Source organism: Urocampus carinirostris, chromosome 1 (genome assembly GCF_059441175.1).
Source record: "Urocampus carinirostris isolate Australia breed hairy pipefish chromosome 1, RoL_Ucar_1.0, whole genome shotgun sequence".
Classification (NCBI taxonomy): Eukaryota; Metazoa; Chordata; class Actinopteri; order Syngnathiformes; family Syngnathidae; genus Urocampus; species Urocampus carinirostris.
In genome coordinates this window covers 26,240,531-26,253,714 of record NC_142349.1, presented here as the reverse complement: position 1 = coordinate 26,253,714, position 13,184 = coordinate 26,240,531, and the positions used below count along the sequence as shown (strand labels likewise).

Below are 13,184 nucleotides of genomic sequence, written 5' to 3'. Positions count from 1 at the left end.
AGTTAAGAGATCTTCAGCAAAACCAACAAACCCTAGTTTTGCTGACTTCTCCCTGAGGTAGAAATATGGTGGGCACAGCATCTTCTCGAAGCTGGACACACTTGCCAGTTCGGTCCAAGTGTTGCTCCTCAAAGTGTTTGCTACAGAGCACAGAAAAACGAGAAGGTGTCCAGTCCTTCCACTTCATATTGGACAACCATTTCTTCAGGCGTCGCTCGTTGCAAAGCGGAAACCTAAGGAACAGATTTTGCATTCGATATCAAACTTATATTGGATTGGAGGTGGGAATCAGAAAAGTCAGGAACAACTCACTTAAAATATTTCTCGTTGGCATCGTCGGAGTTTTCACACTCGTATGCACACTTATAACGACCCATTTAAAAGAGAACGTTAATTGACTAATGTTTACCGGCACCTGAAACGTTTTGTTTTGTTGAAGCAGTTCTTTAAGCATGCAGTATATCCGCTTTTCATGTTTCGGATAGGGTCGATTAAAACGCAATATTTGGAATTTTGAGTATCGTATTATCAATTGAAGTCACAATTGTAAGTATAATAAAAAGCAGATACACTTCTACTGCGGGTAGTCACATTACTCATTGTATGTATTTAAAATACATAAAAATACATTATTTTTTTAAATCAACAAAATCGTATCGACGGCGGATGCTGTTGGGTTTTTTTCTCCTCTCTATTTCATCGTTGGTTTAATTTAGAGCGTGTCAGTTTAAAGCTGCCCCCAACTGGCCAGACATCGAAAGCCACTAAACCGAGTTCAAAATTAATAAACGCGACCAAAACGCCTTTCTTAATTTACAAGTTTGAAATGCTCAAACAGTTTGTTTTAGCACAACATTAATAAAAGGCTACCTGTTTTTTGGTAAATTTCATTTTGAATTCATGGGCAGCTTGACAATATTTTCTTTTTCATTTATAAACAGTATATTATAACACTAGGACAGCATGGCAGCAGATTCATTAGCGCGTCTGCGCCATAGTTCTGAGGCCACGGAATCAAATCCAGCTGCCAGCCTTTCTATGCAGAGTTTGCATGTTCTCCCCATGCTTGCGTGGGTTTTCTCCGGGCACACCGGTTTCCTCCCACATTCCAAAAAAACATGCATGTGAGGTCAATTGGCTGGTCCAAATTGTCCCCAAGTGTGAATAGGCGAGTGAATGGTTGTCTGTCTCTGTGTCGTCTTATCTATCTGGCATTTCAGAAAAGTGGGAGTTCTCCAACTTTCGACCAGGAAAAATATCATTAAAATGACACTCAAGGTAGGAGGTCCGAGTTGCAAAGTCGGAGGAAAAATATTCAATCCGACGTCACTCGACAAAATAGCGACGCCCATGGACAGACGCACGGTGAAGTGTATACAGTGTGTATTTCATCCACAATTTGAGCGCTCGAGAAGAAAGGTTTGCTGGAGGTCTAAATGTCTTTTAATGAGCAAAATAAAGAACAGCTTTTTGCGATCAGCCAATTTTTGCTGTTTACATTCACTTGGAACACTCTGAGGTCTCATCGGGTACCGTTCGAGTAAGAGAAATCCGACTTCCCACTTTTCTGGATTCAGCACTCGTATTAGTGGGAAAAAAAACTAAAAAAAAATGCTGAAAGAATTGTTTGTGTTGTGTATTTGGTAAATAAAATTATCTTGTTTACACATATTACCTTTTATATTCTACATAGTCCGTATTGCTGTGAGTAAATAGGTGCTATCTTGTATTTGTAAGGTTTAGTCGTTAAGAAGGATTTCGGCAGTAGCTCGGGAGGTAGAGCGCTCGTCTTGGGATCAAGGGATCCCAGTTCGAATCCCGGCTCGTCCGTGTTACATGTCGAAGTGTCCTTGGGTAAGACACTGAACCCCTAATACCTCCAATAAGCAGGTTAGCACCTTACATGGCTGCAAGGCCGCTATTGGGAAATGTGGAGCACACTGTAAAGTGCTTTGGGAAGTCATTGACTTGAAAAGCGCTAAATAAATGCAGATCATTTCATTTCTTTAATTATTATGGTATGAGTCAGATTTAATAAATTGATGTTTTGACAACCAAAAATCGGTGAAAAATGAAAGTTTCCGATCTACATTGTTTTTGTGTTTTAGATTAAATCACACTGGATGAAAAATAAAATATCAGCCTGTCACATGTAATTTGATGTGAATAATAAATGACCTTTTGATTGAACATATGAACATACTTGAAAAAAAATCAAACACAAGATACATTAATTCAGAATTCATTATGTTTAGGAAAAAAAAAAGAGAAAAACGATGGAAAAGAGACCAACAAAGTAGGCATGCTGTATAAGTGTTTACATGATGAGTAGGAAAAACTAAAATAACCTACCTAGTCCTAGACCTTAAGTTCATATAATTATAATAAATGATTACTCATTAACAGAAATATTAAAAAGCCATGCACAAAATAATATATGTACAATGCAACTAATCATAATATATGAATTCCAAGCATCATTTACACATAAACATTAACATTTTAACCCACACAGTATATTTTTGTAAGCTTATATTTTCCAAATCCTAAATTTTCCATGTGTTTTTTTTGTTTTTTAAAAAAAGCTTTATTAATAAAAAGTCACTTCTGTATAGACTGACTCCAGACCAAAGAGCCTGCAGTGTGCTTCATTCGAGTTTTCATCTCATTTTTGGCTTCCACTCAAGTCTCCACTCATCCCAGTCGAGCAATGTTTTCGTCACTTCCCACCCAGCAGCTTCAACACCTGTCAATCAAACCAATTTCAATATTACATACCTTCCAAAGCAGCTTTTTTTTCTGGTCCCACAGTGGCTCACCTTTGTGAAATCGGTCAAATCCTTCATCCATCAACTTGTAACTTTTGTGCACCATTTCCCAGAAACCTCGATGCTGGTTTGAGGAACTCAGCCTATCGCTTAGCCAAATGGCTTGACACATCGCTCTGATCTCATCGCGAGTGGTCGCATGTGCTGCTAAACACACGCGTACTTTTCCTAAATGCAAAGTAAAGCAGATTTAATACTCGCTGACGTGGACCAGGTTTCATATATTGTTCTCGATTTTAGTGTTATACCGTTTGTGACGCCTAGCAGGAAGGGTGCATCCTTTTTCATCAAAGCCAAACATAACTCTTCTCGGCTAGGAAAACAAATAAGATTGTGTACATTATACAAACATCTGCAGTGAGACCTCTTGGATCAAAAGGTGATACCGAATTAAAATAATCACTTTGGGAGTTACCTTTGGACAACTTCTTGAAGCTTCACACCAAGTTTGATGGGTAATGTTTTCCTTAAATCTAAAAAATATTGAATAATTAGCAATTTTAATAATTTTATAGCCACACATTAGGGACATTTTACCCCAAAAGACAGGTTCCTCCTGATTGGCTTCCAAAGGCGTCGGTATGTGACCGTCTCGCAGGAAGTGACGCAGCAAGATGGCGAGCCTCGCTTCATTTAGTGTTTCCATGACAACTGAACGCACTGCCTTGTAGTTGGCAAACAGGTGGAGGGCGGTGAAAATGAAGAAAAGCATGATGGTCAAACTGGTCGGAGAAGGGAAATAAAAAAACAACCAATAAACATCTGGATTAAAATTACCATTAGCCACTTAGCACTTACCCTGGGTTGTCTGTGATGAGTGGGATTAAGATCAAACTGACAATGAGTCCGGCCAGATTCACTAAAGTCTCCTGGAATTACAGTTTGTATTTTTTTTAGAGAAACAATAAACATCAGCAACACTCTGAATTTTCTTGTAAAATTGGAGGTACTGCAAGAGCATAGTGCCGATTGTAATTCACACTAGCCAGTGACTCATCTGCTGTACAAGTTGCAGAATGCTCTATAAATTTAGTACACTTAACCGACCTCCTCCTCCAGGTCTCAACTAAAACTCTGCGATAAACACTGACAAATATTAAGGAAATACATAGGTACCTGACTGCCGTCTTTGGCAGATATGTCAGCCATGTTGTCTCGGCGAGCTTGATGAACAGTCAGAGCTGCTCTGGTGGCTCCACCTGCCACGCCCACTACTGACTAAAAAAAAAAAAAAAAAAGACACATTTAGATTAAAATTTAAAAAAGCAGGATTTGTATATCACAGAGATTCATTTCATGGTATAATAAAGGCATTTTCTCAACCAAAGTGATGGAAACTATGGAATAAATTTCGAAATCACATTGGTGATTATTGCCAAGATAAAATTATGGCAACGACCACGTGTTTCTTTCTCCGCTTATATTCAAGTCAAATCATTTTCATTTGTATGGCCCTTAATCACAAAGATTAAAAAAAGTGATTAAAATGTATGTTTAAAGCCCTTTTCAGGAAAATAATTGAAAATCTAAGTGCTCTACAAAAAGTCCAGTCTACAATAAGAAAATAAAATCTTCTTTTTCCCCCAACCAACAACCCGGAAGGCAAAATACACAGACATGCACAGTGGTTAAAATCAAATCAAAATAATAATAAAATAATTAAATAAAACAATATGGCAAGGCCAACTAGCCATGTGAGAAATGAGACCTAAGGGCCCGGTCACACAGCCGTTTGCGGCTGAATCACGGCCAGAAATTTCTGCCTGTGAGGCGGACGCTATTGGACGCTTTGAGATCGCCATACAGACGAGATACAGCAGTGCTTAACACGCGGTTGGAAATTCACGCGCGGTTGGCAACACGAAAAAGTTTTGCGCTGCTCAATACTTTAGAGCACGGGTACACAGCCTTTCACGGGCGTATCGAGGCTGAATCACAGCCAGAAATTTCTGGCCGTGAAGCAGACGCTGTTGGGCGCTGTTGGACGCTTTGAGACCGCCATATAGACGAGATACAGCAGTGCTTTACTCGCGGTCAGAAATTCACACGCGGTTGGCCGCGCGAAAAAGTTTTAAGCTGCTCAAAACTTTGAGCACGTGTTAACCGCGGGCGGCACACGAGGTAATGACGCGAAAATGACGCGGAACGACGTGCTCTGGCCGCGGCCAGGGCGTGGTTACACATGGGTAGGACGGGAAATTTCATCGGGTAATCGTGGGTGGAGCATGGTAATAGCATTTTGCGTAGGAGCTCGGGAGCTTTTATACCCGTGGTACACACGAGAAAATGACGCGGAAATGACGCGATGAGGAAGCAGAACAGTCGCCGGCGTCTGTTTTGCGGGCATACCACCGATGAACAGCGGGTTGGCCAATTTTGCGCATTTTCCATTGCAGGCAACCACGGGCAAAAAAACCCCGCAAAATTTTACCCGCGATACAGACGCAAACGGCTGTGTGACCGGGCCCTAAGGGAGGCTAATTCACACTGGCACGGGAAGGATGGCAGCAGATGACCACAGGAAAGACACTTCAGCCAGCTAACATGCATACAAGTGCGGTAAGACATTTAAAAACTAGTAAAAGCACCTTAATATCTATTTACCTTAAATATGCCAGATGTGCACACAATCAACGTAAACCAAACTGGGAAAAACGGGGCAAGGATTTCCATAAACATCGCAATGTCATTGAGAATGTCCGCGAAAAGCCTTGACAGACATTGAGAAAGGGTTAGTCTGAGGTATAGAAATAAATCATTTTCTTCTGAGCATACCTCCATTTTTTTGCCTCCGAGTCCAACTTGTTCCTAAAATCCAGGATGATCCAAGATTAACCGCAGCATTTTGCTCTGGCAGCACAATCAATAAACTGATTGACAATTCGAATGTGGTTTGTGGACTTGATGATGCCATTTTGCAACTTTACACCAGCCATGTCAAACATACTGCCCGCTGGCTGGATTCGACCTGTTAGATGATTAGTCCGGCCCACTATAAATTTCTGAGTATGTTACAAAAAGGAGCAAGTCTCTAGGTCATTTCTATTAAAATTCAGATTTGTTTTCATGTAAACCAAATGCTCTCTCCGGCCACTAGAATGTAGTGTTGAGTTTGATTAACGTGGTGAGTTGGTTCAGTTTTAAAACTGTATTCACACAACTTTTAAAAAAAGCCAGTTGTGAAGTGAATATATGTGTTGTGTTTAGAAAAGATCCCATGTCATCCGTGATTATACTATGTAGGGTAGGTTAGTAATGTAAGCTGAATGATCAAGCATAATAGTGAAAAACTAAGCTAAAAAAATTGGAGCTGACATTCTTTTACTGCTCAGTTCGCCTCAGAACAGAAGGTTCGGCCCCAGAGCAAAACTGAGTTTGACATCCCATCCATATCTGTAAGCGCTGTGTGAATTGTATGTATTTTAATCGACTCTTTTCAGTTACTCAATTATACAATGGCCTTACATTAGAATATCCAAACTTCACCTTGAAATACAAAACAATTTTTTTCCCTTCGGTGTGAATTGAAGCCAGAACTTGTTTCAGTCTAAAAGGCAAAGTAAAGATTTACCCTTTCAGCCAGGCGAATAAAATCCTTCCTAACATGCTGGTTCCATCTAAGGAAAATATTAGGTTACTGAATGAGCATAACAATAAACATTTCGATTCACCTCTAAGCAGCCAGGTGACTGTGGCTGCGGCCACTGTGGCTTCCTGGTTTCCCACACCCACACCTTTGAGTGATGCCTGGGTGGCCAGCGTTCCTGACAAAGAGCTGGAAAAGGCCTTAGGAGAATTATGTTGATCATTAGGGATAATAAGAATTCAGCATTTCACAATTGCATCATCATAGCTGCTAATTGATCTAGTTGTACTTGACGGATTTAATAGACGATTCTTTCTGTGTCAAAGAATGATATATTACAAGTAGTGGGTTTTATATGCTCTTTTTGTTGTGTTAATTCTGTAAGATTGTTTACTTTAAAAATGTTAGAAATGATTCAAAAGTTTTCATAAAAGGAAGCCATTTGCAGTAAAAGTAATTTAAGTTTTGGGTCATAAGTCAAAGCAACATCTACCAAATCAACCTTGCTTAAGCCCCCCAAAAAATGTTGATAAAAGTCTTCCAGTTTCACATTCAATGGACGGAATATTTTTTTTTCTAATCGTTTGTGGTCACTGTAAGGGGTATTACGGGTTATTTACTGTGATAAATAATTTTGCGGTCATTTTTCAGGTGGATTGGCCGGTCCAAATTGTCCCTAGGTGTGAATGAGCGAGCGAGTTGTCTGTCTCTGTGTGCCCTGCGATTGGCTGGCAACCAGTTCAGGGTGTCCCCTGCCTGATGATTGCTGGGATGGGCTCCAGCACCCCCGCGACCCTACTGAGGATAAGCGGTGCAGCTAATGAGATGAGATATTTTAACCTGTTTTTCAAGTTTTATCATATTTTCTCATCTTTTTCTAAAAAAGGAGCAAAGAATATTTGTGAGTTCAAAAAACACCAAACATCCTTTTTAGTACGAGGAAAGTAACAACCAGAATCAGCAAAATGATGTGCTAGATTTTATTTATTTGATTTCTTCTGTGCCGACTGTGTTGTATGGTGCAGAGACTTGCAGCCTGAATGCAGATTTGAGAAAGGAAATTAAATATTTTTGAGATGAAGTGTTTGCGGAGTATGTTAAGAGTGGCAAGATTATATAGCTTGTGAAATGAAATTGTGAGAGACAGAACTGGAGTAGTAGTAGTAATAGTAGTAGTGGGAACTGAGCAAGCATATGGATGAGAGAGTACTTGGTTGGTTTGGACACAGGGAGAGGATGGATGAGGAGCGAATGTTGAAGAGGATCTACAGAGCAGAAGTAAATGGAAGGAGACCAAGAGGAAGGACGCGATTGATAGTGGATGGATAGTGTTATGAGTGCACTCGAGGAAAGAGGTCAAAATGTAGTGGAAGCTAGAGCTCTTGTCTTTGATAGGAATGAGTTGAGAGGCGTTGTGAAAGGATAGTGGGATGTTTGGACGTGTTCTAAGGGATGGGTAGGGCACCTGCATGATGCGGCAGGGGCAAACCAGTGAAAACTGTCGGGCCCTGTTGAACAGAAGAGTGCGTTGTGTCACCCTGACCCGAGTGACATGGACACTTTCTTGTGTCCCATTTCATCTGGAGGGACAAAATCATGACCGACTTGGGTGCCGAGGTGCTTAACTGGTTTGGGTGTTTGGGCATTCAGGTCGGCCATTGTCAATTTTTGTGTGGGTTTTTTTTTGCTACTTTTTTCCTTTTTTCTGTTCTTTGTTTTCTTGTATGTGTTTGCTTTGCTGTGGGTCACCACTCTCGTTGGATATGACCAGGGTAGCTAGATAGACAGACAGAATCTTAAACAGAATACCTTCTTGAATGTATTGTACTACCTAATCAGCAGGTAATTAGTACACAAAAAATAACTATCTGCTGCATTCTATGGATTTGGATGAATGTTAGTTACTTGGCAAACCACTGGAAGAAAGCAAATATGCAATACTAAAAAAAATAACATGTTTTTTTACAAATATAAAATTAGGCAATATCCAGCAGCACACTAGAGTGCCTGGTTGAAAAAAACAGACCTAAAAAGCCAATTACTTTACAAAAGTATTCCATACCTGTAAAGTATCCCAAAATTGGTAGTGTAAATAGTCTCCACTCACACTCTCTGGATATCCTTGAGGAAGAAATACGCTCTAAAAACATGAAAAATAAATAACTTAAGAGTAAAAATAAATTAAGTGAATACTTATTAAAGCTTAAGTCGGTCTTACTTACTTTAAAAAAAACAACAATAGACTTTCCCCTAAAATCAGCTTTTCTGCTGCAACTTTTCCTCTTCATAGCTCCGTCCTTCGCAACGTACTGCCACGACCCACCACTACCATACCTTTCAGTGGCTAAAACATCGGAGTGATCCATTTGTTTTTAGGAAAGAAACACTGAAATGTGAAGACCTAGTCTGCAGTCAAAGACGACAAATAAACCCGAAATACCACGATTTAAGATCTCTACACAATATGGGTCCTTCTGATGTCTTTTTTGACTTACTTCCGCCTGTTTATAATCGAAGCACCCTCATTGGTGTACGGAAGAGGGGCGGGGCTTTGACGTTTATTTACCCGTTGCACGTGACATGATATTGCCCTCCCAGGCAGAATGAGAGCCATGACGGACGGTGGGATGTTCTTGTGTGCGCCCACTGCAGTTGAATAGGCAGTTGCTTTGAACAAATACCAATAACCACCACAGAAGAATATAACCACCACTTTTTATGATGGTGATTTATTGCAGTGCCAACTGGCAAGGTTGAAATGAAATGAAATGAAAGGTTCTCATCCCTATTTGGAATATTATCGTATCCGTACTGATGAAGGCAGAAGACGGTGATGTTTGTCTGCTAATCACACGGAACGACTCGCAGCCATCAAATTATTCCAGGATTTGCAGCGAACAGTTTTACAGGGTACATTTGATGTATTTCCGATCACTTTTATGTTAAGTAGGTGTGAGTGTTGTGTCTAACTTTGACTCCTCAGCAGAAGAGTCTCACACCCCTTAACATGATCGTGAACTTGGTTGTTCCTAACTTCCTATGCTTCTCAGCGCTGCGTTTTGACAGAACAAGTGTTACAAATGTCGTAGTCTATATAATATGTTCAATAAGGAATAATGATTGGACTGATTTAAACAAAAAAGAAAAAAAACGAGTTCCGGTTTGCATAAAGTGGGTGAGAGTCTGCAGGGATTCAAAAATTAACCAAATACACTCAATATAGATCCTGTAGCTAAAATAAAAATTGATAGCTAATTTAAGCAGCTTTCGGTTACCATCTAAGCTTAAAACTCACTTATACTCTATAGCAGGGGTCGGGAACCTATGGCTCGCGAGCCATATATGGCTCTTTCTATGAGTGTCTGTGGCTCAGACACCAATTTGATTGCATGCAAAATTTCTCCATCTTGTTCAAAACCGGAAATGTCCATCCTATTCAGGTACACGTAAAGCCAAACCAAAGCTGAATTCCAATATAACACTTCGCAGTATATATAGGCCACGTTTTTCACTACAATTTACAGCCAAGGTGTCACACAAAAAAAGGGGGAAAAAAATCGTTTTGGCTGTACAACGCTAAAGAATCCTTTATTTAAAAGTTCACTATATAATCTGTGTTCAGTGTTCAGATACTTTATGATGAATCCACAGAACTGTAAATACCCCAAAACACCGGAAGAGAACTTAGTCATTTGATTGGGTGAGGGGGAGGGATGGGTGGAGCTATGCAAAAAGTACAAGCATTCCCTCCCATCTCTCGCCAAAGGTAAGCACATAAGGCTCCCTATTCTCAGAATGTTGTGACGTTTTTACAAAATAAATGCTTGCATCTGGTTTTGAAACCAATATGTATGAAAAAAAAGGTCAAAAGGAGTTTAACCGATCTTGAGTCATTGCAAGAAAGAGACAAGTTTAAAGTGGTCTGTTTGTTGAATTTGGGACAGGGGCTCTGGCATTATTCTCTTTTCATCATTTTTATCAAATCATCAAAAGTAAATGTGCTGAAGACTAAGCTTTTGTCTGGGCGCGGGTTTAGCAATTTAGTAAATTTGTCTCATAATATATGGTGTGGCTCTTTCCCAAAATAAAATTAATATTTTTGGCTTTTATGGCTCTTTGAGTCAAAAAGGTTCCCGACCCCTGCTCCAGACATGGGACCAAGTCACACATGTGCAAGTCTCAAGTAAGTCTCAAGTCTTCACCTTCAAGTCCCAAGTAAGTCCCAAGTATTTTTTTCTTGGGCAAGTCAAGTCACAAGTCAAGTCCCGAGTCTTAGATTGCCAAGTCCAAGTCAAGTCACAAGTCATAAAAACAGCGACTCGAGTCGACTCGAGTCCAAGTCACTAAGTCTCAAGTCCCCATGTCTGCCCTGCTCTATAGCATATGCTTAACCTACTCTTTTGGTCGGCTCCAGAGCAGGGGAATGTATGATAATATTCTGAAAAATAGTCTGTGTAATATAGTGTAATGATCTGTGAAGCATCTGTGAAGCCCTTTGAGACTCTTCGTGATTTAGGGCTATACAAATAAAAATGACTTCACTTGACTTGACCATCGATATGAGATCTGATACCACTCTGGGTAAAACATATTAGCATACACAGCTAACGTTAGTGTCTTACCTTTGCAATAAAGAGGTGCCTCCATGCGTCAGTGAGCAACACTAACCGGTAACCCAACCAGCTACAAAGAACTGGTAAGCATCCAGACTTTTATAAGCTCTTAGATCAGCACCGGTGTATAAGGGTACTCCGTTTACAATATAGTGGTACATATGGTGTGGACTGAAGTCAGGTAGCCCGGACGGTTTGGCTAGATTTGTAAATATGTCAGAAGGAAGACTGTATATGTCGACAGCTAGCCCTGCTAATGCTATTCTCAGTTTCTCTAAATTCCGACAAGAGGAGCCACCTCATCCGACAGCTGCACAATATTCGTTTGACTAGTCATTGCCAATGGTTTTTGGTTTGAACAAATTTATTGACACTAATAACAGAAAACAATCTTGACAATCTCAACAGCAATTAAGCACATTCACAATATTATATTTCAATATGACGTTTAACAGCAAACACAATGTGAGGTTTGAACAACCCTTCTCGAAAATCTCAATAGCAATCAATGGTGTTGAATACTACAGTATAGCTTTGTTTGATGTTGTTGTCTACTGTTTACTGGCCTCACCCATTGTATACCACAGTTGCCTGCCGTCCGTCATGGTGTCATCACGTGTGTCGAAAGGGTCAATGACTTGCCAAATCTGCCTTTCTAGCGTTTTAACCCCTAAAACAGTGTTTCTATAAAAGTTAATGACACCGTGATAAATACATTAAGAACTATGTATTTAAAGTGAAAGAAACACACTTTAAATTATGAATAACATGCATCCATCAAGAGCATTATTAAAATCAGGTTTTCACGTTGAAGATAACATCTGCTCACAATTGCTGCATTGATATTGAAATCATTGACTATATGTTTTTCTCCTGTCCAATTATACAAATGTACTGACAAAATATTAGGCCCTGGATCACTCCTGTCATCTCTACCTTTCCTACAACTTTATCTAAAGACCATGTTACATTTGGACATATAATACAAAACAAGAAGTCATGTCATGTTTATTTGTATAATCATAAGAAGTTTTAAAGGGCTGTACAGACCACCATTACACCATCCCCTGATCTGAAACCTACACAATAGCAAGGAAAACCTCAAAAACGTCAGCATGAGGAAAATAAAGAAACCTTGGGAAGGGGCCGAGCATAAAATGAACTAATCCCCTTTCCCGGGTGACCTGGCTGCAATATATGTTGCAAGGGCATTAACTGACAGTACAAATACACAATCAACATGAAATATAGGTAAGAACAGAGTGTCCAGATGACTGCTTCCTGTTCCAAAATCTTAACCGATGCACTAGTTGCCAGAGGATGCCGTATATCAGGTCGAAGTGCCAGTATGATGGCTAGAAATGCATGCACAATGCAACAACCAGGCGCATACTTCTCTCTCAAGGACAAGGTGACAAGAGTATGGGGTCAACATCACTCATAAACTATTGAATATAGGTATGTTTTCTGACTGGATTTAAACACTTCTATTGAGGTTGGCAATCGAATATTAGACGGCAGAATATCAGACGGCATTCCACAGCACAGTGGCCCGATTGGAGATTGCTCTCGAGCCTGTGGATTTCTTCTTTGCTCTTGGAATCACTAGTAGACTCGCGTTTTACGAGTGAGAATAATGAAAGAGCAATACATCTTATTTTATATATGGCAACGTTTTTTTTATCCCAAAAAATACATAAAAATCTAAATCCACTTTTCAAAATGTTGTCAACAAGCAAAATATACTGACCAATGGCATTCTTTTTTTTTTTAAAGATAAAATTGGGGAATTTCCTGCAGCACAATCGACAAGGTTTTCACAGCACACAGGTTGACATTGCCCGAGAAAGGCAATTTTAAGACAAATGGATTACTTAAGAGAACGCTGTGTATTATTCAGCGCCTCCTAGTGGTAAAAAGAACTTAAACCATTAAAAATATATATATTGATTTGAATAAGCAAAAATACTGGAACTATCATATAAAGGTGCAATTTTTTAAAGATACTCCTAAGTTATGAAATTTGTACTTTGCATATCATAGGGATCACTTAGAAGGAGCTGACATGATTGTCCCCCATCTTGCTGGCTACGGGTACCTCCCCCCAAAAAAAATCTTGTTAATGGTTGGGCAAAAATGCCAAGAAAACATGCTTCT

General features: G+C 39.7%; 1 protein-coding gene across 1 annotated transcript; it reads right to left on the bottom strand.

Moving 5' to 3' along the window:
• Positions 1 to 1,421: 1,421 nt before the first annotated feature.
• Positions 1,422 to 8,899, bottom strand: rusf1 (RUS family member 1). The gene is made up of 13 exons (XM_088332318.1): positions 8,637 to 8,899; positions 8,477 to 8,554; positions 6,500 to 6,614; positions 6,400 to 6,445; positions 5,604 to 5,636; positions 5,433 to 5,538; positions 3,945 to 4,046; positions 3,627 to 3,697; positions 3,366 to 3,550; positions 3,244 to 3,301; positions 3,077 to 3,141; positions 2,820 to 2,996; positions 1,422 to 2,746 (listed from the first exon to the last, which is right to left on the bottom strand). The coding sequence occupies exons 1-13, from the start codon at positions 8,778 to 8,780 to the stop codon at positions 2,661 to 2,663; spliced, it is 1,266 nt and encodes a 421-aa protein (XP_088188444.1). The 5' UTR covers positions 8,781 to 8,899; the 3' UTR covers positions 1,422 to 2,660.
• Between the last annotated feature and the right edge of the window lie 4,285 nt (positions 8,900 to 13,184).

Coding starts and splice junctions, on each gene's coding strand:
- rusf1 (XM_088332318.1), bottom strand. CDS start 8,780: ATGGATCACTCCGATGTTTTAGCCACTGAAAGGTATGGTAGTGGTGGG. Junction 3,551..3,626: donor CTCATCACAGACAACCCAGG/GTAAGTGCTAAG, acceptor TTCTCCGACCAG/TTTGACCATCATGCTTTTCT. Junction 2,747..2,819: donor ATTTGACCGATTTCACAAAG/GTGAGCCACTGT, acceptor TTTGATTGACAG/GTGTTGAAGCTGCTGGGTGG.